We start from the raw sequence: 26,924 nt of genomic DNA, 5'->3' as shown, positions 1-26,924 counted from the left end.
CAACTCACCATTAAATATTGTAAAATAATCAAAAAAAATTTCAGACTTGTGACATATGTTGCTACTGATTCAATTTGGGGGACTTTTCTCAATAGTACAGTAGTTTAAAAAAGTTATGCTTAAATTATTGTAGTAGAAGAAGTTATTACAAATATATGGTAGTTTTTGCCACATAGGAGAGAGGAGAGAGGAGAGAGGGTGAGAGAGGAGAGAGGAGAGAGGAGAGAGGGTGAGAGAGAGGAGAGAGGAGATAGGAGATAGGGTGATAGGATATTACAAAAGGGAACTCGTCTCTTGAAGAGACGAGTTCCATGAAAAAAAATATATATATTTTTTTAAAAAAATTCTCATTTACTCAAGGGAACTCGTCTCTTGAAGAGACGAGTTCCATGAAAAAAGACAAGGGAAAGACGAGTTCCCAGGGAAAATTTTTTTTTTTTTTAAATATATTTTTTATTTAAAAAAAATCCCAAATTAAATAAATAAAAAATTCCTAAAGGTAATTCGTCTTTTGGGGAATTTTTTTTTTTTAAATATATTTTTTATTTAAAAAAATCCCAAATTAAAAAAAAAAAAAATTCTTAAAGGGAACTCGTCTCTTCAAGAGACGAGTTCCCATGTAAAAAAAAATATATATTAAAAAAAAAAAATTTCCTAAAGGGAACTCGTCTCTTGAAGAGACGAGTTTCATGGGAAAAAAATTATTATTTTTTTTTAAATATATTTTTTGTTTAAAAAAAATTTTCCTAAAGGGAACTCGTCTCTTCAAGACACGAGTTCCCATAGGAAAAACAATATTTTTTTAAAAAAAAAAAAATCCCAAATTAAAAAAAAAAAAAACAATTTTTTTTTTTAAAATATAATTTTTTTACATGGGAACTCGTCTCTTGAAGAGACGAGTTCCCTTTAGGAATTTTTTTTTTTGTTTTTTATTATTATTATTATTATTATTATTATATATATTTTAAAAAAAAAAAATTTACATGGGAACTCGTCTCTTCAAGAGACGAGTTCCCTTTGGAATTGGTTTTTTTTTTTTTTTTTTTTTTTTTTTTTTTTTTTTTTTTAATTTGGGATTTTTTTAAATAAAAAATATATTTTAAAAAAAAAAAAATTTCCTATGGGAACTCGTCTTAAAGTCCAATTTTTTAAATTAATTTTTTTTTGCCATAGGAAATTTTTTTTTTTAAAAAAATATATTTTTTATTTAAAAAAATCCCAAATAAAAAAAAAAAAAAAAAAAAAAAAAAAAAAAAAAAAAAACCAATTCCAAAGGGAACTCGTCTCTTCAAGAGACGAGTTCCCATGTAAATTTTTTTTTTAAAATATATATATATATATATAATAATAATAATTAAAAAAAAAAAAAAAAAAAAAAAAAAAAAAAAAACAATTCCTAAAGGGAACTCGTCTCTTCAAGAGACGAGTTCCCATGTAAAAAAAATTATATTTTAAAAAAAATTTGTTTTTTTTTTTTTTTTTTTTAATTTGGGATTTTTTTTTTAAAAAAAAATATTGTTTTTCCTGAAGAGACGAGTTCTCTTTAGGAAATTTTTTTTTAAACAAAAAATATATTTAAAAAAAAATAATAATTTTTTTCCTCTCTTGAAGAGACGAGTTCCCTTTAGGAATTTTTTTTTTTTTAATATATATATTTTTAAAAAAAATATATTTTTTTTTACATGGGAACTCGTCTCTTCAAGAGACGAGTTCCCTTTAAGAATTTTTTTTTTTTTAATTTGGGATTTTTTTTAAATAAAAAATATATTTAAAAAAAAAAATTCCCAAAGAGACGAGTTCCCTTTAGGAAAATTTTTTTTTTATTTAATTTGGGATTTTTTTTAAATAAAAAATATATTTAAAAAAAAAAAAATTTTCCCTGGGAACTCGTCTTTCCCTTGTCTTTTTTCATGAAACTCGTCTCTTGAAGAGACGAGTTCCCTTGAGTAAATGGGAATTTTTTTAAAAAAATATATATTTTTTTTTTCATGGAACTCGTCTCTTCAAGAGACGAGTTCCCTTTTATAATATCCTATCACCCTATCTCCTATCCCCTCTCTCCTCTCTCCTCTCTCTCACCCTCTCTCCTCTCTCCTCTCTCACCCTCTCTCCTCTCTCCTATGTGGCAAAAACTACCATATATTTGTAATAACTTCTTCTACTATAATAATTTAAGCATAACTTTTTTAAACTACTGTACTATTGAGAAAAGTCCCAATTTGGGAGGCTTTCGATAACGGATGCTCGGTCAAATTACAAAATTTTAAAAACGAGTTTCAAATACTTAATATTTTTTTTGAGTGGACAACATCTGAGTCGTTATAAATGACATCAGGGTTCATTTTTCATCCCGCTATCATTAAAAATATATTTTCCCAATCCAGATTTGTCGGTTTGGAAGTGTAAGTGGGAAGAATGTCGTTTGAGAATATAAATATAATATTAAATTGGAATTTACATATTCACCACTACAAATGAGAAAAATAAAAACAAAAGTTGAAATCATTGTTGGTTAAAGGAGTGGCAAAGAAGGCAATCCCAATGTGAACTTTCTTTTTTCTTTTTTCTTTTTTGGAAATTCATGATTGGGTTACAAGGGAAAAATCCAAAGAGGAGAGACAGCCATTGAAAAGGAGAAGTGTGGTAGAGAAGAGATACCACACCTTTCCCTCCCTCAAGTCAATGTTATCTTTTGGTGAATCAATCCATTTAAAAAAGGAAGGGTAAGGGAAAAAATTATTACTTGGTTGTCCATTAAAAAAGTTGTGTAAAATGTTAGTTATTTTCTATTTTTAAAAAATTACAATTCAAGATTTTTTTATATATAAATTTAAGATAATAATTTTTATAAATTATTATTTTTTTAAAAAAATTATTATTTCAATTGCTAACATTTTTATAAGTAATTTTAAAAAATATAAAAAATTAAAGTTGCTATTATTATTTTTTATTTTAAAAACATAAAATGGAAATATATCCAAACTAACATCTAGTATTCATTCGGATATATTTTTTATTTCCTATTTTTAAAATAAAAATATATCAAACAAACACTACACTATTTAAAAAATATATGTTTATTTAACAGAAAAAATCTTTTAGCATTCCCCATTCTTTTCCATAGCAATTTTATTAGATTTTTTTTTCATATTATTGAAGGAAATGGCAAGGGAAAGAAGAAAATTAGAAGAAAAAAAAGTTAACAAATTATTTATATATACTACTTCAAATATCTCCTTTTTTTTTAGTACATTCCTTCATATTCCGTTTAGTTCAAGAAAGCATTAAAATAAAATAATAAAAAACTTAAAAAATGATTTTTTTATACATTTTGGGTAATATGGAAAAAGTAATAAAAAATCATTTTTTAAAAATACTATAAAAGAAAAAAAATACTTAAAAGAGTAATTTTCATATTTAAATACCATAAAAATAAAGAAATAAAATACTAAAGAAAAAATCATTTAAGAAGTAATTAAAATTAGGCAAAGCTCCCAATTATTGTAGCTTTTGAAAAAAAAAATCTCTTCCTAATTTCCACCCTAATTACCAAACAGCAAAATTGATTTTCCAATCCAGAAAGTTGGTGACAGCACCAATTTTTTAATTTGATTTTCCTCTCTGTTTCTGTTACAACTTACAACAACTCCCAGAGCCTGAGAGGCAGAGGGTTTCCTAGAAAATTCCCAAACAGAGAGTAGTTGGGAAACCAAAAGCTTTTCTGAGAATTCTGAGGGAATTCAATTTACAAGAAAATCCAAGAGGGGGGCAAGTGGAAAACAGGTGTTTGGATGATTGCATGGGGATTTATTAAGCTAATAATTACAGCCGCATGTAAAAATGTAGCCATCCACGTGATGGCACGTGGCTTCTCTTTTTTTCTCACATTCCCCACTCCTCTCAGTCATTAATCATTATGGCCTCACCTTCATGCATCTGGTTGCTTTTTTTATATTTATCATAAAGGTGGGTTTTTATTATTATTATTATTATTATTTTTATATTTTTATTTATTTAAAGTTACATCTACTCTACTCATGCTTTTGAGCTACTGGGCTCTATTTTCAATTCCATTGTGACATTTCTAATTAAAAACTATAAATATAAGATAATAAACTATAATATTTATTATTTTTTTCTTTTTTATAAAATAAGTAAAATAATAGAAATAATAGCGAAAAAAAATTTATTTCATTGAAATTAAGTTACTAAATCTTTAGAACTATTTTGGTTTTTGAAAAGTATTAAAGAAAGAAAAAAAAATAGTATTTTTATATTTTATTTTATTTTATTATGAAAAATACAAAAATAATTAAAATTAATTATAAATTTATGCATTTTAAAATTATATAGTCTTTATATAGTGAAAGAAAACAAATGAAATAAATTTTAAAAAACATATAAAATTAATTTATTAACTTTGAATTTATTTTTTATTTTATTCTATTTTTTCTCTTTATTTTCTTTTCCTCACTCACATTTTCATACAAAATTTTCGAGAACCAAACATAGTGTAAATCTTGATTCTAATATGTTTAAAATGAAGTAAGTCATGTTTTGCAAAATTCAAAATTATCAAAGTATTTCCCAAATAAGAGTACTTGTTTTTATTTTTATCCAATTTAGATTAGCTTTTAAGAAGTAAAAAATTAGTTTATTTTTTATTTTTTATTAATCTAATTTGATTATAATAACAACTGAAAGGGAAAATAATTTTTAATATTATATATTTATGAGTTTTTTTTTAAATAATGTAAATGCGTTCAAGATCAAGACGGCCATTAAACTTACAACTAAAAATAATACCGAACTTTTGATTTTTATTTTCATTCTAAAAAACAATTCAAATTATTTTTCATTCTTATTTCTATTCTTCCAATATCTGTCAGAAGGTAATAAAATAAGTTTTTGCAAGTGAAAAGGCACATACATAAAAAGTTGCTCCAATGAACCAAGCCTATACCACAAAACTTTCCATGCAAACGTGCATGTCACTCCATTTAAGCTTATTTCTAGGAAAAAGCACTTTTACCCTATAAAAATATTCATACAAATATAGAATCATATTATAAAATTAACCACCAAACATTAGGGTTGAGCACCCTATTATAAAATCAATCAAATTTGGTTCGACCACATTTTTAGGGCATGGATGGGGGGTTAATGGGTGTCATGGAGTAAGTTAGTGGCTTCTTGGATGGAATGTCTGTCTCCTTTATGCTCAGTTGTGATGTCATACCTGCACTCATCTCTTATTATTATGATTTTTTTTCTCTCAATTTCTTAAATAAATAAAATAAATTTTATAGGTCAAACTTAACACTACGAAGGGTTATTTGATTAAAAGGGTCTCTCAAAACCCAAATTTTGAAATTTAACCTTTCATCTATTTTTGGCATCATTTGGACAAAAATATTTCCATTATTTTCTTGTAAAAATAACCATTTCTTTTAAAACCCACGTATAAATATTTAAAATAGGAAAGGGTATTTATGTTAAAAAATGGATTACTTTTCCAAAAAAAATATGACAATGGTTAAATTTCCGATTTAAGGATTATTTCATCCATTGTAACCAAATATTTCTTCTAAAAATTAGACACTAAAAGGCCTGCCACAACATTGGCACATGAAATTATTGGCCCATTTCTACTGTTCATGGACAGCCCTCTCTCCTTTATAGTTTTGCAGATGGGGTTGTTGTAGAACTGCTTTACCCTGCCTGGGCCTTGGGTTTGGAATGGAAAATTTTTAAGAAATAATTGGCCCAATTTCAATCCAATTTAATAGTTTCATCTTTCTAAATCATTCTCAGGCCAATCAGCCCAAATTAATATTGGTCCAGGACTCCAAATGGTCTGGAATTAATATAACCATAAGGGTTTAGGTAGTTCCGCCTACTCATACTAAGTTACTAACACAAGAGTAGAAGAGTTTCCTTTTGTGGGGTTACCTTTTGATTCCATCACATGACTACCTTAAAACTCATTTTCATTTTCTTTCTTGAGTGGGTTTGCTGCTTTAATTCATAGTCAATAAAACTTGAATGCAAAATTGAAGTTTTGGGTAGTAGATCCTCTTAAGACTTTAGTTATTATGGTCTATCCATCGACATGTATTGCCTATCTTTATTCATGCCTTTTGTCATAGTAGTTGTATTGCTTGTCTTTCCTCGTACCACATGTATTATGCTCAACAACTACTTTTCTTCCATTTCAGCTTCATACGACTTGTTGCACCTTACATGTCACCTACGTCTTGCTTGTAGATATTTGTTTGACTTGTGTCATATATATGTCATGTTGTATTCTCCATTGTCACCCAAAATATAAATTTAATACAAATCAAATATAGAAAACTTGTCTTACATTTACAGAATGGGAACAAACCCGAGTCCATTATGCTTGTTGAAGAAGTATGGATCTTCTAAGGCGATGGAGGGGAAACCACCTTTCTATAGTCTCTCTCTGGTGATGGAAAGTGGGGGAGAGAACGTTTTGTCTATTCAAAATTATATTAACGGACGCCAATTCTGATGAATTTCTTACATATGAATTTCCTCTATGCTTTATGAACCATACCCTTTGGAATGTTGGGCCTCACATGTCTTAGGCCCATCATCAAAGACATATGTGGCATTAGGTTCTACACATAAGATGATCCATACTCAATGAATATTAATTAAAACATGTCCAGATAGCTTAATCATAAACTATGATTAATATGTGTGAGTCCATAGTTATTTTAACATGTCATACTCTTGTTAAGCTAGCAACACAATGGCATGCATGTAAGCAACCTGTGTGTACTAAGCACCTTCTTAGTCTATATGTTTGATGCAACAATGCCCTTATGTGTTCAACCTCTTAGTCTATGAGCTTTATGCATTGCATTGTTAGCTCATGTGTTGCATTATTGGTTTGTGCATGCTAATCTTGCGGATTCCTTCCATTTAAGGTTTCATGTTGTGCTCTTAGTACGGTATAACTCTTGCCACTCGTACTCTATCGTCATCCTCGAGAGTGTCCCTCTCCCTAGAGAGCATTTTAAACAATTTTCCATTACAATATCATTTATAAGGTACAAAGTAATGAATTTTTTCGATCATTTCACCATTTATAATTAATAACATTTTTTTGTATGATACTGAAAAGAAACTTTTCAATATGATCTTGTTGATGTTAGATTTTTATTTTTAGGAGATTAGTCACATATGATAACAAGGTATCAAAGGGGGAGAGTAGAGGAGAAAATTCTCTCTTCTTTCATAGAACCATATAATAAAGTTTTTAAAATAATTTCCATAGTAGTTGATTAATCAATCGAAACCATAGGAGATTACATATATCACAAAGACACAATGATCTCTCCTCCTAATCTAATTTTTTTTCCAAATATATTTGTGTTCTTAAAAAAAATAAAATCAAATCATATATTCCTTCCATCAAAAGAATGAAATTGGTTGGTTTTGAGTATACCTACCTTCAAAATTCAAATGAAAATAACAGCCATTATACCAAAAAAAATAAATTTTTTAAAAATTAATTCCTTTCCCTACTTCAATTCAAATCAAATTTGTGTGTGAAAAAGAGAGAAAAGATTCCCTTTCCTCTTTTTAATTTACTTTATCAGTCCCAAAATAAATATTTAAATAAATATATAAATCAAATTATTATTAATATGTTTTTGCTATTTTTTTATTTTATTGTATATATAATAGACACTAAAAGGCCTGCCAGAATACTAGCCCATGGAATTTAGGCCTCAAACCCATAGATAGCACTTTCCAGCCCAAATTATTTGGGCCTGGTCCTGGGCCTTGGATTTTCCATGGAAAATTCTTACCAATTTGGGCCCAATTTTTAATCTCTCTCTCTCTCTCTCTCTCTCTCTCTCTCTATTTATATATTTATAGCATTTCTTTTTGGACCATATTAGCCCCAAATAAGTCCATATATCTTTTTTTTCAACTTAGATTAAGCTGCTTTAATATCATATAATGTCATAAAATGAAGATGCTGACTTTCCATTAAAATATAAATTTCTTGTTTTATTAAGATGAAATTACTCTATAAAAATACGGTTTTCTATTAAATACAAACTCCATATTTTGCTAAGATGACATCACTTGACAAACATGCTGTTTCCAAAACAAGTGTTTTGTAAGAAGCTGTAGTTTCATAAGGGTTATTTTGAATGATATTTTCTGAAATACCAAACAGACCATATGGACTTTCAACTCCCATATCCACCTGAAATATTTGAAATTCCAATTTCAATCATTAAATTATAGAATTGATTCATTTTCACTTTACCACCCACACAAAAAAAATGGTGATTTGATATGTCCATCATATCATACTATAGAATGACTCATTCTACAAAAGGATAGATAAGAGAGAGAGAGAGAGAGAGGGAGGGAGAGGGAGAGAGAGAGAGAGAGGGAGAGGGAGAGAGAGAGAGAGAGAGAGAGAGAGAGAGAGAGAGAGATTATTTTATTTTAAGAAATGGGAAATGGTCCCATATATATATATATATATGTTAAAGGATGAAAGTGTACTATAATGCATGAACTTAAAGAAATGTAAATAAATTGTAAGTATCACATTAACCTATGAAGAGAAATTTCCAAGAAAGGCAGTAGTAAAACTCCCACGGAAGCAGACACATGCCCATCCAAAGAAGCCCATTGTCTGCTTTGGTTGGAGACAAAAATAGATTATCAAACAAAAGGGGAGAGATTTTACTGTTGAAAAGTTTTGAACTTTTATCTCATTTCACATCATGGACCAAAACCCTCCACTTTGCTTACATTTTTTCAAACAAACAAACGATTTAAATCATAATATTATGTGTACTAGAGAAATCAAAATCTTGGTAAGAACAAATCTCGATTATTACGAGAATGAATGTTTTATTCTTATTCTTATTCTTATTTTTGATAAGTAAATTAAACGTGATAGTAAATGAAAAATGAAATGAAATAAATTTTCTATTCCTAATTTTTTAAATATTCTATTTCATGGAAACCATGACATCACAAACCATAAGACTAAGAATTTTACCTTTCTTTCACTTTCATTTTCGCAACCACCAAACATAAGATGAGGAAAAATGAACAAGAAGAAAACAAAGAGGCCTATAAAAAAGCCATGGCAATGAGTCCAAGGGATCATTTTTTGCACCCATTATTAAGCACCCATCATATCATGTGAAGGTGAATTCTGAAATATTTTCATCAAGCAGCCAAAGGGTATACGTAACATAGATTATTTAAAATTTAATGTTAGAAAACAAGGGTGTAGGAGCTTTTGGGTGGTGGGTCCAGATCAGTGAGAGCTGATAAGCATCTAGAATAACTACTTGATATTAAAAAAAAAAAAAAACTGTGGTTGAAGAATCCCAATCAGAGAGAGAGAGTGATGTGAAACAGGGCACATGGGAACACGAGGGCATGTGGAGAAGATTTAAAGCACTTTCTTCAATTAAATTTTGAAGTAGAGGAACCAGGAATAACATGGATCCACCCTATTCCAAATGGGTACCCCCTAAACCTCCAACTAATAAAGCCATGTGAGGAGCTTGTTTTAGGCCAGCCTAAAGTAGTGCAGTAAAGGACCCACTACCCTCTCCTGCTCCAACCCCAAGTGTGGGAACCTTCCTTTTACATTTTCCAATTTAGAGATATGTCCCCATTTGGATTCATGGGGAACCTTCATTTCTGCAATTCTCAACCCATTCAGGCCTTGAACACAGCCAATTTTGAGCCTAGAAACCAGTAATATATACCCTAAATTCAGGCTGGCCGAAAAAAAAAGGAAAAAAAAAAAGGTAACATTCAATCAAAGAGATATGGGGGGCTAGATTGATATTTGGTTTATGATCACTAGAGACCATGGCTTGAATTTGTCCTGTCCATTGTTTTTACTCCAGGTTTCCTCATTGTGCATGGGACTTGACCTGTGGTCCTGGTCCTCTCTCTGAAACCCTTTCCTAACTTGAACTTAGTCCTTTGCACTATGTTGTTCCTATCTATATCAATCTTGATACTGTTTCTTTTGTAATAAATTTGAACCATGTTACATGCAGACTAATCATATATACTTACCCTCTATCAGTCCATTTTTGGAGTCAAAGCTCAATAAAATTGAAAGAGGGATCACCCTATAGGATGTTGATGAGCATTAAAAGTAAGCTATTCGAATTATTAAGCTAAGTAATGTAATGTTTAGTATGTATGATCCAAGTCTGGGTATATAATATTGTAAGGTTAGGCCCCTCGTCCCTTCTCTCAACCTAAAATCGCTATCTTTCGGCCTCTGCACAAATGTCCTCTTTCTAAAACCTGCCTCCATGTGAGTCAGACTATCATCACAGTCTATTATATTTGTATAAAGAGCCAAAGTTCATGATTTGCATTGAAATGGCCTTCCTTCCTACAGATTTCCTTTTTCAGACTCATCTAGAGGACCACCCTCCTTACACCTCTCACACTGGCCTCCCCTCATGTACACCTCAGGACTTCCATGGTCATCTCTCTTATCTATTTCTCTCCCTCAAGCTATACCCCATTTCATTGTCACATACATATATAGTAGTTGATGGATTCTGCATGGTTGTGATGTTGCAGGTGTTATCCCAGTCCTAATGAAGAGATCCATGTCTTTCTCTGGGGTTGATGGGTGTGAAGAAGTGCATGGAGATGATGACTTTTCGGATGATGGATCGCAGGCTGGGGAGAAGAAGAGGAGGCTCAACTTGGAACAGGTGAAGACCCTTGAGAAGAACTTTGAGTTGGGCAACAAGCTTGAGCCTGAGAGGAAAATGCAGCTGGCTAGGACCTTGGGTCTGCAACCCAGACAGATTGCTATATGGTTCCAAAACAGGAGGGCCAGGTGGAAAACCAAGCAACTAGAGAAAGACTATGACCTATTGAAGAGACAGTTCGAAGCAGTCAAGGCTGACAATGATGCTCTTCAGGCTCAGAACAAGAAGCTTCATGCAGAGGTAAGAATTCCCATTCTGCATCATTGAATTCACCTATGTTTTATTATGTACCAAATGTTTGGTGTTTGGGAGGGGAGAAAATCTGGGATTCGGACTTCGAAGTTCAGTGGCATTCTTTTATCCCTTGTAGGAGAATTTTCCCAAACTTAATTCTGTGAGAGACAATGCTGATTTTACCAAACATTCAGTTTTATAACTACTTGATTCATCTTTACTCTTTGGTTCAAATGTTGCAGTTATTGGCTCTAAAAAGTAGAGAACCCAAGGGAGTTGGACCCATAAACCTTAACAAAGAAACTGATCAGATTTCTTGGAGCAATGGAAGTGAGCACAGCTCCGGCATCAACCTAGACATCTCAAGAACAACTCTCATAAACAGCCCCGTCTCTTCCCAATTAAGCAGCAAGCAATTCTTCCCTTCATCCCTCAGGCCAGCAAGCATAACCCAACTCCTCCAAGGCTCCCCAAGATCAGACATCCACTGCCAAAAGATCGACCAAATTGTTCAAGACGAAAGCTTCTGCAACATATTCAGTGGCATCAGCGACCAGTCTGGATTATGGGCTTGGCCGGAGCAGGACCATTTCCATCAAAACCAGGCCTAGTTCTCAAACAATGACACAGGGACTGCAACTTTTTGTGATGGCTTAGTGGGAATAGGAGGGTTATTAGGCTTCTGCATCATCAGCTCTAATTCATGTTTTTCGCTGTAGAGTGGTGTATAGAGTCGGGTATATCTACTTAAAATTCAGTTGGATGGATATTAGTGTGGGGAATCAGAGGGCTTTGAATTCTAGACTTTCTTTTCCATGCTGCTGTGATACTTTTGCTAGGTTGGATTGTTGAAAGGGAAAAAGAAAAAAAAAATCTAAGTTACATTGCATGTGTCAGTGGGTGGGTTTTCCAGCTCTGGCATGTAGTATGGGCCATGAAATAAAAAGGATTCTCTCCTTTGCATTTTTCAATATGTTAATTGTTTTAGTGCTTTGGAATCATAAGTTTGTAGCATAAAAAAATTGAACGGAAATGCTTCAGAGAAAGTTCCTCTGATGATGAGGAGGTCAGCTGATTTCATCAATGAGTGATGGGGAGCAAAATCTAGTTGGATGTAGAAACGAAGGAACCAAGGTGGAGAAAAGGGGAAGGGAGAATCAGAGCACACATTCCTAGAGGAAAGAAGCCAAAGAGATAGGAGGGGAAGAAAACAAGAGAGCTTAGAAAATGGTCACTGTTTGGATTCTTGAAGGCGACGTTTGCAAGTCTCTTGCTGGAAAGGGAAAGTGTGATATAGGGTACCTCCTCCTGCAGTCCTGGTGGATCATCCATGTGATCTACTGCCACCCCTTTCCTATCATTCAACAAAGCCACTGACCCATCTCTCCCTCTCTCTGTCCCAACCCCCCACAACCATTCATCTCTCTCTCTCTTTCCCCCTCTCTCTCTCCAACGGTGAATATCAATGTAAGTCAGGGAAGGGATGCCTGTTTTACAGATGGGCATCACTGCCTCTATCTAAGCAAACTCCTAACCAAGAAAATAAACAATATCTATGAGAAGTACTCTGCATAAGAGTACGTAAAAAGTTCTTTGTCAGTGCATTAGGGATAGGGGATTTACCATTCTCCCAAACTGTGAACAGTTTTTTATGTGAAAAAGTATGCCCGGATAAGGATGGTTGTTTCACATGTAGACAGCAGTACAGCATTTATCTAAGTACATTCCTTGGACATTAGCTCTTGGCTAATCTACACACATCCCATCTTCTCCAGGTTTGGATAGCAGAATCAGCTGACTCGGTTTCACATTGACGAAGAAAGGTAGATTATGTCAATACCCCAACAAGATTTACAGAGAAAGGCTAAAAAATTTCGAAGAGAAGTATCACATCGATGGATCAAAACAAATGGTGTTGTGACATAAGTCAGAAGCCAAATTCAATCTAGTTAATGTAGGCAATTACCAAAGCAAAAAACCAGAATAATATAAATAAAGAACGTAGACCCTGTGGAGTAACACGCTTGATAAAGCTGTTGATTAGGCAAGGAGCTATTAGAATATTCAATCACAGATGATGAATAGTTTAGTCTATTAAGGGATTATTAGAATATTCAATGACAAGAGATCTGAATAGCCTAATTCCCTGGCATGTTTTTGATTAGGGTGACAACAATATCAAGAGAAACAGATAGTGGGGGTATCATGAATGTGGTGTCTATAAATTATATGCAGATGATTAGCTCAGACACATGATTATGAGATTAGTCAACTGCTGAAAATCTTAATTTAGGAGGTCTACTTTACCTGCTTGTTTGATAGCCAAGAAAATAGTCTTGGCAATTTTCTACTGTGTCGTAGAAAAGAAAATTAAATAGCAGAGGGAGACTAGCAGACAGTCTTAAGAGTAAACTTCTGGCCACATTTGAGGGGGAAGAAGCCAATGTCCCACACTCAATGCAATCAATAGTTAGCCTGCCAAGGAGCAGCAGGTGCCTGAAGAACATTCTTAGCATTCATGGAACCCGCAGCAACTAAGGCCCCCTCTAATCCTCTATCTCCTGCAGCCTCCTACCCAGTGAAAATATCACTAGCTTTATGTCCACGAACTGACTCAGTCCTGTTGGCCCAAACAACATTCATAGCAGCTGGCTTTCACTGTCAGTTTTCTCTTCCCGATGCACGCCACAAGTCAGGAACAATCAATTAATCTGTCATACACTTCCAGGAGGAGTAATCAACCAAGTACTTGATAGTAACTTCAAGAATGAATCATGCCAGGAATATATTCAAAATCAAAACTAACTGCTGTTTGCCTCAAAATCATTAACCACCTTCTCCATTATAAACCAGAGAAACATTCTCAATAATGCCATGAATTGTATAGCCCACTGGTAAAAAAAAAAAAAAAAAGTTCTTTAAACCCTTCTGCTCTTCCCAGCCCAAAATTGCTATATTACAAGCTACATTTATATCTCATTCTTAATTCTTCTGAATTCATAATGCTAACTGTCCAATCTTTCACCTCTTACACTCCTGGAGATTCTTACACTGTATCTTATACCTGTCCAATGTTATAGCTTGAGAAAAACTGCACTTAGGCCTCTACAGAATTCCCCTCTGAGGCAAGATATATAGGGTTTTACAACCTTTTTTTCCCTAAGAGTACTACCCTTAAGACCAAAGAATGCCAAAGTATTGAAGGAAACTGACCTGCCCATGATCTTTAATGGCATCCCAAGCACTTCTACTAGTAAACACTCCCCTAGAATCAGGTTGCCATGCAATTTCGTCTTTCCCCATCGCATCTGTAGGGGAAGCACTCTCAAGAGAAAGGACAGAGAAGATATATAATTTCGGCTTTCTCCCAATCCATTGCTTATGTGATGGAGCTTACATGATTAGTAGATGTTATGCATTGTGTGATGGTTTTAGCAGTCTAAACTTCTTCCTGATTTCAGTTAATCTATGGTATGAGAATATCCTCTAGCCATTATCAATCCAGTGGGAGAATTTAAGAGGAGAAGAATATTAAAGTTGAGACAGTTCAATATTCTGAAACTTTATCCAAATTACAGGAGGCAAAAGATCGGATTTTTAAAAGATTCAATGTGGGATACACATTCCCACTTTCCAGTTGGCTCTGATCCTTGATCCCACTTTTTAGGTGGTACCTATGACAAGAATATAACAGCTGAGGTCCAGGACCACAACAACCATCAGAAATAACAATTTTTTTCTTTTCTTTCCTTCAGCCTTTTTTTTATATTAATTTTCGAGGAAAGGGTGTTGGAAATTGAGGTCCATTGGTTGAATTCCATATCAAAATACAATACACCCAATTTCCAAACTGATTTTTTCAGAGACCAACAGGTGGTAGCTGAGTCAATACTCCATGATTCACATCCAGTTACTTAGGCTTACCAATACAGTTCATCAGTGGTTCTGCAGAGCATCATGACACTATTCATCAGCTAGTCTTCTGAAAACTACAATTGGAGAAGGGGAGAATGCAAAAAAATAAAATAAAATTACAGATTGTCCTCATTAGCTATCATAAATTTGTATCTTCGAGGATCAAAATGATGCAACATAATGCAGGACAGTGCCAACCAACTCTATGTGTGTGTACACATTCATGTGACTATCTGTAAATATCATAGAAAAGATCAGAATTTTCTCTCAACAAACAGCGCAAACAAAGAGGAAAATAGGAACCCCACCATTACTTATTGATAAACTCAGTAGTGACCACAACTGAAATCCAGGAGTGGTCTCAGAGGCAGAACAATTTTTTTCCCAACAAACAGGAACTTGGTCTTTATAACTACAAAAGTGTATGTGGGATTAGGAGATTCAGGTCCTCCACCATGGCAGATTCTTCAAGATCAAACAGTTCTTGGAAGAACAGAAAATATCCTTCAAACAAAGGGCCCTGAAAACCAGACTTGGTCCCATAACGATACTATGTGACTCAAAAATTCATGACTTACTTACACTGTCACATCGCCATCAACCATAGATTTTGGACAGAAGATGCATTCATCCCACTCATCATGGACTACTGACCATAAAAATTTTATTTAATGAATCATGGCAGGATTGTTCTCTCTTTAAACCATCCACACTGGCACTGAGAATCAATATGCTATTTACTAAATCATAGCTAAAAAACTCCCCTGCAAAGCAGGATCAGAGTTCCATACTGTCACCAGAATGGTACGTTCGGTGACATGGCACAAGCGCATGCCACGTCACGAGTTACATGTCATGACACAGGAGAGAATAGTAAAGTAAATCCAAACCAGAAAGGTAATAAAATATTTCAAGTGTAACACAGGAGAGTCAAAACTAGGGTTTTGTTTCAATCGAATGACTCTAGCAGTAGGAAGTTGGAACAATGAGAGAAAAAATGCACCGTTTCGGAAGTTTCGAGTGGCTCCAAAATTCAAAATCTTGGTTTCCTTACAAACGACGCCGTTTTTGCTTCTTTAATGCTAAAGCGCTGCGTTTTGTTTCTCTGTTTTATTTATTTATCCTCCCCATCTTTTTGATACATGCATTCATCCACGTCCACGCGGTTTTAACTTACAAGTCAGAATACTCTTTATCAAAATTAACTTTGCTATTAATCCCCAATTTTTTGTTTAGATTTATTTTCTCTCAAAGATACCACCATGTATACATCACATCTTATGTGACATTTCACATTGGATATAGAGAAAAGTTTTTGATATAAGTATGGATTCCTCGTAACCCTATAGACGCGTTTTAAAATTATGAGGGTCCCTTTGAGTTCAAAATGGACAATATCATAACCAATTTCATACTGAGGTGTGGGGGTTTGTTTGACCCCAGTGTAAATAGCTTTTAAAGTCGTGAGGGCCCAATTGGTTACGTGCGAGTCGTTATAACTAGGTTTTAAGCCTTAAACCTATTGTAACTTATAATGCTTTTATTATTAAAAACTTAAATAAAATAGTAATCCACACAAAACATTTTTTTTAATTGCAATTAAATCTAGGGTTTAAATTTTTAAAGAATTAGACGGGATATGAAAATTGAATCCGAATTTGCCGATACAGGGCTTTTAAAGCCATGAGGGCCCAATTGGTTAGGTGCGGATCGTTATAATTAGGTTTTAAGCTGAAAACGATCCGATGAATAAAGAATATATAAATTTCATTCTTCATTTTAATAAGTGATTAATATAATTCTTATATACATGTTTAATGTTTAATGAAAATTCAACCATCTTAAACCTATTGTAACTAATAATGCTTTTATTATTAAAAACTTAAATAAAATAAAATAATTTTAATAAAAAAATTATTGTGAAAGATAAACGTGATCCACACAAAACAAATTTTTTTAATTGCAATTAAATCTAGGGTTTTAATTTTTAAAGAATCAGACCGGGTATGAAAACCGAACCCGGATTTGCCGGTTACTGTTGTATCGTGAGGTGTGACATTGAGTTGATAAAATGGACCCGCAGTTCACGCCGTCGAGCACGCGTCTATCTCACCCTCCAATAAGATCCTATCTTTTCTCTTACAGAAATACTAGGCCAGCCAATGAAGTTTTTGCATTCACGCTAATTCCGTCACCGACGTTGTTTTGTTGCCCACCTCTGTCTTCAGTACTCACTCTCTTCTGTCACTGCTTTTCACGCAAAACGCACGTTTCTCTCTCCCCCCCTCTCTCTGTTCTTCAGTGGCCGCGAAAGCTACTTTTGTCGCCATTTTTACTCTCTAAAAACCCTAATGCCGGTTTTGTGAAGTTAATGGAGTTCCCTGGCGGTGGGTGGGTGTGGTGGGCGGACAAAAAAGTGATAATTGGGAGTGCATTTTAACTTTGAGGTTGTCACCTTATTGGATTCGATTCCTAGGGTTTTTTGGGCTCCGAATTGGACGATTGATGAAATATTCGCTTCTGATTGGTCTGGATGTTGGGGTTGTGGTCTTGCATGTCCATTTTGCGATCTGGGTCATGCACATTTTTCTGATTTGAGGCTTCCGGACCCGGTTTTCTCATCTGGGTCTGAGTGATTTGGCTCTATTTGATTCTCTAATTTTCGGTTCTGAAAAGGGTTTCCCTTTTTTGGGTGGAATTTTAGGTTATTTAATAATTATTTTTGGGGTGGGCGTGGTGTTTTCATTTTCGTGAAGAGGTATTTTCGGTGAATTTTGATTTTTGGTGTTGTTTTATGTATTGGACATTTAGAGGGTTTGGAGTAAGGTAGTAAAGGAGGGAGGATTTTGATGGATTGAAATATTTATGAGAAAATGGGAATTTGATTTTGTTGGTGTTCAGAGAAAATGGGATTAGGCCCGGATGCTATTCAGGTGGGGAATTGGGAGGTGGGCAATTCAAAGGGAAGGAAGAAGAAAGATGATGAAGAAGAGGCGACAGGGTGTTGGATTAAGTTTAGATTTATGGGGAGTTGCATGTCTGCAAGGTCCAAAGTAGAGAGCTCTGTAAGTAGCTCTAGCACACAATATGGTATTTCTCTAATTCCTTTCTCAAAATTGTTTGTAGTTTTGTTACATTATCATTCTTAAGTTGTCCGGTTTTGTTTGTTTTTGAATGCTTATTATATCGTTTGGCATGACCGTATCATGCTTATTTTCCATATGCATGATTGGTGCTACTTGAATGTTGAGTGTACATATTGAACTTCATTAGATTATTTGGTTAGAATAACATGTGTGAATTTTCCATATTTTCTCCTTTGATGAGTAGTGGATCATTAAGTTGGGTTTTGTTCGGTTCTTTAGAGGCTTATCGAATTGTTCATTTTCCATTTGTGCATGGTTTCTGGATTATGGGTTTAATTGAGTGTTTACTTGTCCACATTCAAAGACCGGTTACTTGATAATTGGTTTTGTCGTTTATCTAGTTAGGATGTGTTCATTTGCCATTTGTGCATGTTTGTTGGATTATTGGTTTCATTGAGCATCTATTATCCACATTCACAGACAGGGTTGCTTGATAATTGGTTTTGTCGTTTATTAGTCATGAAGTCATTTAGGTTGTTAAGAACGTCAACGAACTATTATGATTTGATCATGTGCTTTTTTATACTTTCTTTTTTTTACCCCTCTTTCTCGAGGGGGAAGAATTTGAAATTGTACGATGGAGAAACAGGTTTTTAGCCATTTTGCACAGCCTGTTATGTTGATGTTGACTGTTGTAGTAGTTGGATTTAGAAATAAGTATTGGGTGGTTTCCATAGGTTATTAGTTTATGCTATCATGACGCATTTTTCTAGACACACTCCTAAGTTAGAGAAGAGATATTTGAATGTTAATCATGCTTTCTTATCATGATCTATTCATATTTAACTTAGATAAGGGGTGTTGGCAGCAGCTTCATCAGGTTTAGATAGAAAGATAAAATGTGTAGATGCTTATTTGGGAATTAGGTTTATGAAACGCTTTTAGTTATGTTGTGTATTTGTGTATTGGACCAGTCTAGGTAGTTATCTTCAATAATATGCTGAAAGAGGACTAATATTATCCACTGTATAAGGATATATTGTGTTTCCCTGATTATTTTTATGTCATTGGGCGTAATCAAATAAAGATGGAAGCGATGACTTTTTTATGGTTCTATAACAAAAATGCAAGACAAAGTTGTGCGATAAATATTTTAAAAGCAATGAGCTCACATTAGAATATGTTGTAATCTCATTTTGGGTTACTGTAAGATTTCTGTAAATGGTCCAGTATTTGGTCATTTTTGTTATAAATGGATGCGCTGATTGGAGATATGGACATGAATCAACTGGTGAAATTTATTTTAAGCAATATTTAGAAGCATTTTCTGCTGCATGATGGAATATCTGTTATGTCTTGCCAAATTCAGGAACTACAAATGCTTCTCTATGGAGACTAACTTGTTATTTTTGAATTAGAGGCAATAATATTATGTGATTTCTGTGTTCAAATCAGCGGAAAGTAAATCTACGAATGATACAAGCAGAGATCAACCAGTTGCACCAGTTGTATCCTCTTCAACCACTAGCAATGGGGAAAGTACTCCATCAACGCCCAACACAGGCGAGGAACTGAAAGTTGCTTCTCAGCTCCGAAAGTTCACCTTCAATGAGCTTAAATCAGCAACAAGGAATTTTAGACCAGAGAGTCTTCTTGGTGAGGGTGGGTTTGGTTGTGTTTTCAAGGGATGGATTAATGGGACTGGAACAACACCTGTCAAACCTGGTACAGGGCTTACTGTTGCAGTGAAAACCCTCAATCATGATGGACTTCAGGGTCATAAAGAATGGCTTGTATGACACCTCCTCATCAACTTTAATTTTGTTTTTTTACCTGGAGGGCTACTTATTTTGTCTTTTTTTTTTTTTTTTTTTTACTTTCACTTCTCCTATGATTTATGGATATTTTCATGTTTCAATTATATGGCAGGCTGAAGTTAATTTTCTTGGTGATCTCCTCCATCCTAATTTGGTTAAATTAATTGGTTATTGCATTGAGGATGATCAAAGGCTGCTTGTTTATGAGTTTATGCCTCGTGGAAGCTTGGAGAATCACCTTTTCAGAAGTACATAACTGAACTTATTTTTTCCCCATGAATTTGGCTGTCATGCATGGTATTAATTGTTTAATCTAAGATCTCGTGTATTAAAATATCAATATGGTATATATTATTGCCATAATAATTTGATTTCCCTAGATTATTTTGTGGAAGAGGCATTCAGAGGTTTTATTCTTTAATGTACTGAAAATAATCTTAACTTAATGCGGTTTACTCTCCAAAAGGCAATGATAGTCCTTCTGTTCTTGGTCTCATTAGTCCTGATAAGGCCATATTTTTTCTTTTCTGCATGAGCACTATCCTTTTATTTTTAATGCTTGTAGTTTCTATCTGAAGTATCATGATCCATGTGATAGCTATAAAAAAATTTTGGGTTTAGGCTTGGGTTCTTTTGGTGATGGCGATGATTTTGTTATTCCAATATTTGCAATTAGCTACCTGGAAATGGGCCTGGAGAGTGGTGATGTCCTTATTACTTTTTCTTGGTATGTTCTGTCTATGGCTTGCTTTTGCTTCTTTTGATATCTGGGGATGAGTTTAAAACAATACCAGTTGGGATTTAGAATTTTCCAAGTATTTTAGGAGTGGAAACTTGTTACATGTATAAAGACATGATGTGCTCAAGTCAATATTATTCATCACTTTATAGTATCATGTGAAACAGGATCATGCATTATAAAAATTAATCATATGGTTGAATCCTAAATTTTGAACAGATGATCATTCACAATCTGAAGGAGAATGGGATGAGTTTAAAACAATACCAGTTGGGATTTAGAATTTTCCAAGTATTTAAGGAGTGGAAACTTGTTACATGTATAAAGACATGATGTGCTCAAGTCAATATTATTCATCACTTTATAGTATCATGTGAAACAGGATCATGCATTATAAAAATTAATCATATGGTTGAATCCTAAATTTTGAACAGATGATCATTCACAATCTGAAGGAGAATTTCCAATGGTTGGAAAAGAACTGAATGTGGACTGACTTCTTGGCTTCCTGAAGTGATTATAAAAATTAATCATATGGTCGAATCCTAAATTTTGAACAGATGAGCATTTACAATTGATACACACACACACACACACACACACACATATGTATATGTTCAAATTTTAGGATTTGACCATTAGTACTTTTTTGATGCGTGTGTTTATTAGCATACATTATTTGGGATGTTTTCATTGAGTTGTGAGCAACTCAAATTATGTTATTTCATTATTAGAAGCAGTATGTCCTCCTTCGACCCCACCTTCTATGTAGATGGTCAATGCATTGTCATCTGGATAATTGTATTGCTATAAAATCTTCTGGCTAGCAACCTATGCTATCCCTAAATGAGTAAGCAAACGCCATTAAAACCGTCACAGGGACTGAACCCAAGTACACAGGAAGTGTGTGCAAGCACAAACCATAGAAAGAAAGAAGGCTGAAGTTGCAGCACCTGGAAAACCCTGTCAAAACCTGAAGTTGGATCTTTATGGATCAAGTTCCAACAATTCGATCAGATAGTGTCTGATCGAGCTAATGCAGTTTTTGCAGTAATCCACTGGTTTTGCTGTTAATTTTTTACTTTGAGCTGATAATTGATGGTTTGGTGCTCATTGGATCATGAAGGTGCATTTCTGATGGCCAATGCTTTAAGACAGCTCAATCAAGCCTCTTTATAAAAATAAAGGTGTGATTCATGCTATCTAATTTTAATTCAAGATGCTTTGAGGATTAAATTCTTTCAGGCTCTTGATTTGGTTGCTAATTCCACCATCTCTTCCTCAACATTCTAATATTGCTAGTTGAATGTTATAGAATGTTAAGCAAATGTAAATATAATATTTGTGAAACTGTGGATGAGATACACCTTTGAATTACTAAATTGAGGTTTTTATCTTCGTATCATCTTCTTAATTGTTTACATGGTCATGGGTTGCTTAGAGCCATTTGGATTATGTTATCTGTTAAATGAAGTATAAGAATACTGTCCGATGTTGCAATGCTTGTAGATCATGTTTTTGGATGAGTTTCATGTTTTAAAATTCCATTCGATTTTCCAGTAAAGCCCCAGTGCAATTGAGATGTGAAAGGAAAGTTCCCCTGTTGCTAATTTCTTGTCTTCAACCAAACAACACAATTGGGTGGATCACATTTTATGCTAGCGCTGTAGCACATATTGAATAAGGCCTTGTTGGGCAAATGGATTTGGCGGTTTGCCTTTGAGGAAGAAATCCTTTGGAGGAAGGTGATTGGGGTGAAGTATGGCCATGTGGGTTTTGGTTGGAGAACAAAGGAGGCTCGCGGAACGTTTGGGGTGGGGCTTGGAGGGATATCTTGAAGGAGTCGTCTTGGTGTTGGGATAATATAGAGTTCAAAGTGGGAAAGGGGACTAAGGTTAGTTTCTGGACTGACCATTGGTGCGGAAATGAGGTGTTGTCCCAAGCTTTTCCCCGGTTGTTTGCTTTGGCGGCCCAAAGGAATGCCTCGGTAAATGAGATGTGGGATTCTAGCCTTGGTCAAGGAGGTTGGAACATAAGACTCTCTAGAAACTCTAATGATTGGGAGCTGGACGCCCTAGAAGAGTTGTTGCATATGTTGAGGGATTTGAGGACTTCTCATGAAGAGGACTCAATGATATGGAAAGGAGGGGGACACGGCCGCTTTCGGATTAGAGATGCTTACAAGCTGTTGACAGACCCTAATGTCATTACCTTCCCGAAAAAGAGCATTTGGGTGGACAAGGTCCCAACCAAAGTTGCTTTTTTTGCATGGGAGGCTTCTTGGGAGAAGGTCCTAACTTTGGACAGGCTTCAAAGACAGGGCTGACATCTTCCAAATCGTGTTTTTTGTGTGGTTGTGAAGAGGAAAATGTAAATCATATTCTTTTACACTGTACAGTTTTAAGGGTTCTCTGGGAGATTGTCTTGGCCTTGTTTGGGGCTAATTGGGTGTTCCCAGAGAAAGTCAAAGAGATGTTAGTCAGTTGGAGGGGCCCTTTTGTGGGGAGAAAGATGAAAATGATTTGGACTTCCATTCCGTTGTGTATTTTTTGGACGGTTTGGAAGGAGAGAAATAGATTAGCTTTCAGGGGGGGCTCTCTTGCTATTCAGAAAATAAAGAATTCTTTTGTTTGTAACTTGTGGAGTTGGGTTAGGGTGTATATGGGAGAGGAGTCCTCTTTGCTTTTAGGTTTTTTGTAATGACTTGCCGTTCCCTAAGGGGTGGTGAGTGTTGTTTTTGCTTAGGCTACTTTGTATACTTCCTGTATGCTTTGTGGCTTTTTGCCTCGTAATATATATGCGCACACTTATCTAAAAAAAAATATTACAAGAACATTTTTTGTTTTTTTTTTGTTTTTTACATTTCTTTTTAATGGTAAACTTGTTAAAAATTATGCAACTAAACATCTCTTTGTTGTTATGATCTAGTTAATGCAAGTTTATTTTGACTGATAGCATCAATTTGAGAATTGTGATTAGAAAATTTCATTATGGTTGGTGGTATTTAATGTTATCTGGTATTTAATGGTGTTATGTGCCTGCAGGGGCCCTGCCTCTTCCTTGGTCCATCAGAATGAAAATTGCACTTGGTGCTGCAAAGGGTCTTGCCTTTCTTCATGAGGAAGCTGAAAGGCCAGTAATATATCGAGATTTTAAAACATCTAATATCCTGTTAGATGTGGTAGGTGACTTAAAATGCTTTGCAAATAGTAGTCCTAACTTATCCTTGTCTTATTTCAATTTGTGAAACTTGTTCTTCCAGGACTACAATGCTAAGCTTTCTGACTTTGGACTTGCCAAAGACGGTCCAGAAGGAGATAAGACACATGTATCTACTCGTGTAATGGGCACCTATGGCTATGCAGCCCCTGAGTATGTGATGACAGGTGACTACACTTAAACTCTCATTACTATTTTTATTATTTTTGACATTTCTGTGGCTATGCTCTTGTGACCCATCTAATTCTGCTCCTCCTAGTTTTGCCATTCCTCAAGCCTGAATCACGTTTTACATTTGTATGTCTGTGTGTGGTACCTATTGCTTCTTGTGGGTCATTCACTTGGTTAAATCTCCTCATTTGTACTATCACTTCTTCGTGTTAGGATAATGGAATCCAAGTGAATCTCTTGTGTCAAATCAATGGAACTTAGAGAGGCACTAGTATAATTTTCTTCATCCTTCTTAGGGTCCTCTCTCTTTTCTGTACCATTCCTTTGCTTGCCACCTAATTGTGGGCCTTTCTGATAACTTCGGATGCCATCAAGGCAATGGAAAGTTGTGTCTGCTAGCTAAGTAACTAAGTTCAATCTAATGCAAAGAGAAACTCAATCCATTTCTTCAGGGTTTGGGGATTACTGAATTTTGGATTTTTTAATGGACAAATTTTATTGCTTCTATTTTTGTGAAAATTATTGGCTGCCTGAGCTTTTATCCTTGTTACCATAAAGCACATTTCTTTTTCTTATAATTGTTTCAATGGAGGCATTTCTGCCTAACTAACTCCTTTGAGCAAACACATTAATTGAAGGGTCCTTTCGTATTTCATTCATTTTACTCTGGTCTTCCTAACATATTGTTTTAAGTGTCTGCTAAGATGCAATTTATAGCATTTCTCTATGTGTAAGGGCTTTATTAGATGGATTTTGATTAAATTCAAATATGAATTATACTATGGACATTAACTGGCTTTATATATATTTGTTAATTTCTAGTGGGTATGTATGTTTTTGTTGAATGCTTCGTGGAATGGCATACTTGGATGTGGATGTGTGTGAAATAAATTCAGGGTTACCTACAATGTTCATGAACCTTCATGGAATGTGTGTCCTGGCATACAGTTGTGATAGAACTACAATACATTGTTAAGCTTCATAAGTACTATATCACTGAAATTGGACTATTCCTAAACCAATTGAAACATTCCAAAGAATTTGTATTGTTTAAAGTTTGTTCCTTTCTACATGAGAAATGGTGGCAGTTTCCATATATTTATTTGAGAAGTTATAATTTTCCCCCTTTTTTTTTTTAATAATGGAGAAATGCTTTGTAATACAAATTACTCCTCCAAAAGACCCAAGTGTTTAAGCTCACAAAAACCAGGGATGTTTATGCTATGTGTTAATTCTGAAGTTGTCAAACTCACATCACTCTTTTCTAATTGTTGCCTCATGAAGTTGTCACCCATACTGCAGCCCGTGGCTGCAGCCACTTCTGCTGCCACTGATATAGCCACCATTGTGCCATCTCTATTGATTTTGCAGTTTCCATGTTATCTTTTATCACTACTAATGCCATAACTAGGGTTCTACTGGGGTATGACAATATGACAGGCTTGTAAACTAACAGGCCCTACCTGTTTCTGTTAGGATGTGGATGATACTGGTCTTTTTCAAGTAGGGGCTGGGGTCAGAATTCCATTGCTAAACTCATGCCACAACTGAAAAGGCAATTAGGAGTATCTGAATAAAGATAGAACTGTTATAAATAAGGATTGCTAATCCGTAGGGGCTGGTTTAAATTACTTGTTTTTCTGTTGAATGATATTATTTCCGAGTTTAGTTTATGGACAATAGGACATATGGTAAGCTGTATCTATAAGGAGGAACAGAACCACTTGTGTGATTTCTTATTTTTACGTACTTGAAAAGTGGTGCTTTTAGCATTTTACATCTAATAAATAGGGGTCAGTGCTAATTTTAGTTTGGGTCATGATCACCTATTATAAAATTCTTCTTGGGAATTGTCTTTCCAAATGGTTTTGTACATCTTAGTTTTCTAATGCAAATAAAATACTTCCATGAGTTAGTCTCATGCTCAAGTTTCAGTAAATCTCTTCTTCCCATATAATTTCTTTCATTCAGCTCTACTCATTAAACTTTGTACATATGTTGCAGATTTCCTTGTCATATATTGTTGGAGAAAAGTCTTCCAACTCATTTTCCATTTTCCTTCTATTCCCTGACATGCAATCATGTGGCAGTCCTAAATTCGGCCTTAATTATGGTGCATCCTTCTAAATCTAATATTTTCCATCTTTTTTCAGGGCATCTTACGTCAAAGAGTGATGTTTATAGCTTTGGGGTGGTTCTCCTTGAAATGTTGACTGGGCGAAGATCCATGGACAAAAACCGTCCAAATGGGGAGCATAACCTTGTGGAATGGGCACGACCTCATCTTGGAGAGAGGAGAAGGTTCTATAGGTTGCTAGATCCCCGTCTCGAAGGTCGCTTCTCAATCAAAGGTGCACAGAAAGCGGCCCAATTGGCTGCACACTGCCTTAGTCGGGACCCAAAAGCCAGACCTCTAATGAGTGAAGTTGTTGAAGCCCTAAAGCCTCTGCCAAATCTCAAGGACATGGCCAGTTCTTCATCCTTTTTCCAGACCATGCAAGCAGAGCGCACGGGCTCCACCCCTAACTCTAGAAGTGGCATTAGAGCACAGGCAGGGTTCCTATCAAGGAATGGACAACCAAACAGAAGTCTCTCCATGCCAAACGGTCCACATGCCTCTCCATATAACCACAACAATCCTCACCGGTCACCAAAACCCTAATTTCAGGCAAACATAGCACCAAGTTCATGTCCATCTGTTTCTTCCCCATGTCACTTCCTTATCTTACATGCTATCTGTTAAAGGGATTGGGGGCATCTTGAAAAATTGAACAAAAAATGCTGAGACTGTATCTTGAAGTTAATGCTGATGTGTTGGTTTTTCCTTTTTGAGATGTGAGTGAGAGAAGTAGGTGGAGGAGATTGAAGGAGTAGCCTGGAGAGAATCATGGGCTTTTGCTTTTGTTGATTGTACTCTGTTTTGAACATGAAAAATTGATCCATGATGTTTTCTTACGGTCCTCCCTCAGCTATTTTA

At 34.6% G+C, this 26,924-nt stretch overlaps 2 protein-coding genes across 2 annotated transcripts; both read left to right on the top strand.

Moving 5' to 3' along the window:
- Positions 1-10,270: 10,270 nt before the first annotated feature.
- LOC100853126 (homeobox-leucine zipper protein ATHB-13) lies at positions 10,271-11,971 on the top strand. The gene is made up of 3 exons (XM_010662744.3): positions 10,271-10,528; positions 10,630-11,006; positions 11,243-11,971. The coding sequence occupies exons 1-3, from the start codon at positions 10,408-10,410 to the stop codon at positions 11,609-11,611; spliced, it is 867 nt and encodes a 288-aa protein (XP_010661046.1). The 5' UTR covers positions 10,271-10,407; the 3' UTR covers positions 11,612-11,971.
- Positions 11,972-17,134: 5,163 nt separating this feature from the next.
- Positions 17,135-26,902, top strand: LOC100853083 (serine/threonine-protein kinase PBL34). Its single transcript, XM_003633793.4, has 6 exons — positions 17,135-18,005; positions 19,457-19,794; positions 19,931-20,066; positions 23,602-23,738; positions 23,820-23,943; positions 26,101-26,902. Exons 1-6 carry the CDS (start codon positions 17,822-17,824, stop codon positions 26,607-26,609), a joined length of 1,428 nt encoding a protein of 475 aa, XP_003633841.1. The 5' UTR covers positions 17,135-17,821; the 3' UTR covers positions 26,610-26,902.
- The last annotated feature ends 22 nt before the right edge of the window (positions 26,903-26,924 follow it).

The sequence above is a fragment of the Vitis vinifera genome, chromosome 14, assembly GCF_030704535.1.
Source record: "Vitis vinifera cultivar Pinot Noir 40024 chromosome 14, ASM3070453v1".
In the NCBI taxonomy this organism is placed as follows: Eukaryota; Viridiplantae; Streptophyta; class Magnoliopsida; order Vitales; family Vitaceae; genus Vitis; species Vitis vinifera.
The sequence above is the reverse complement of the archived record's forward strand: the minus strand, read 5'-3'. Positions and strand labels throughout refer to the sequence as shown.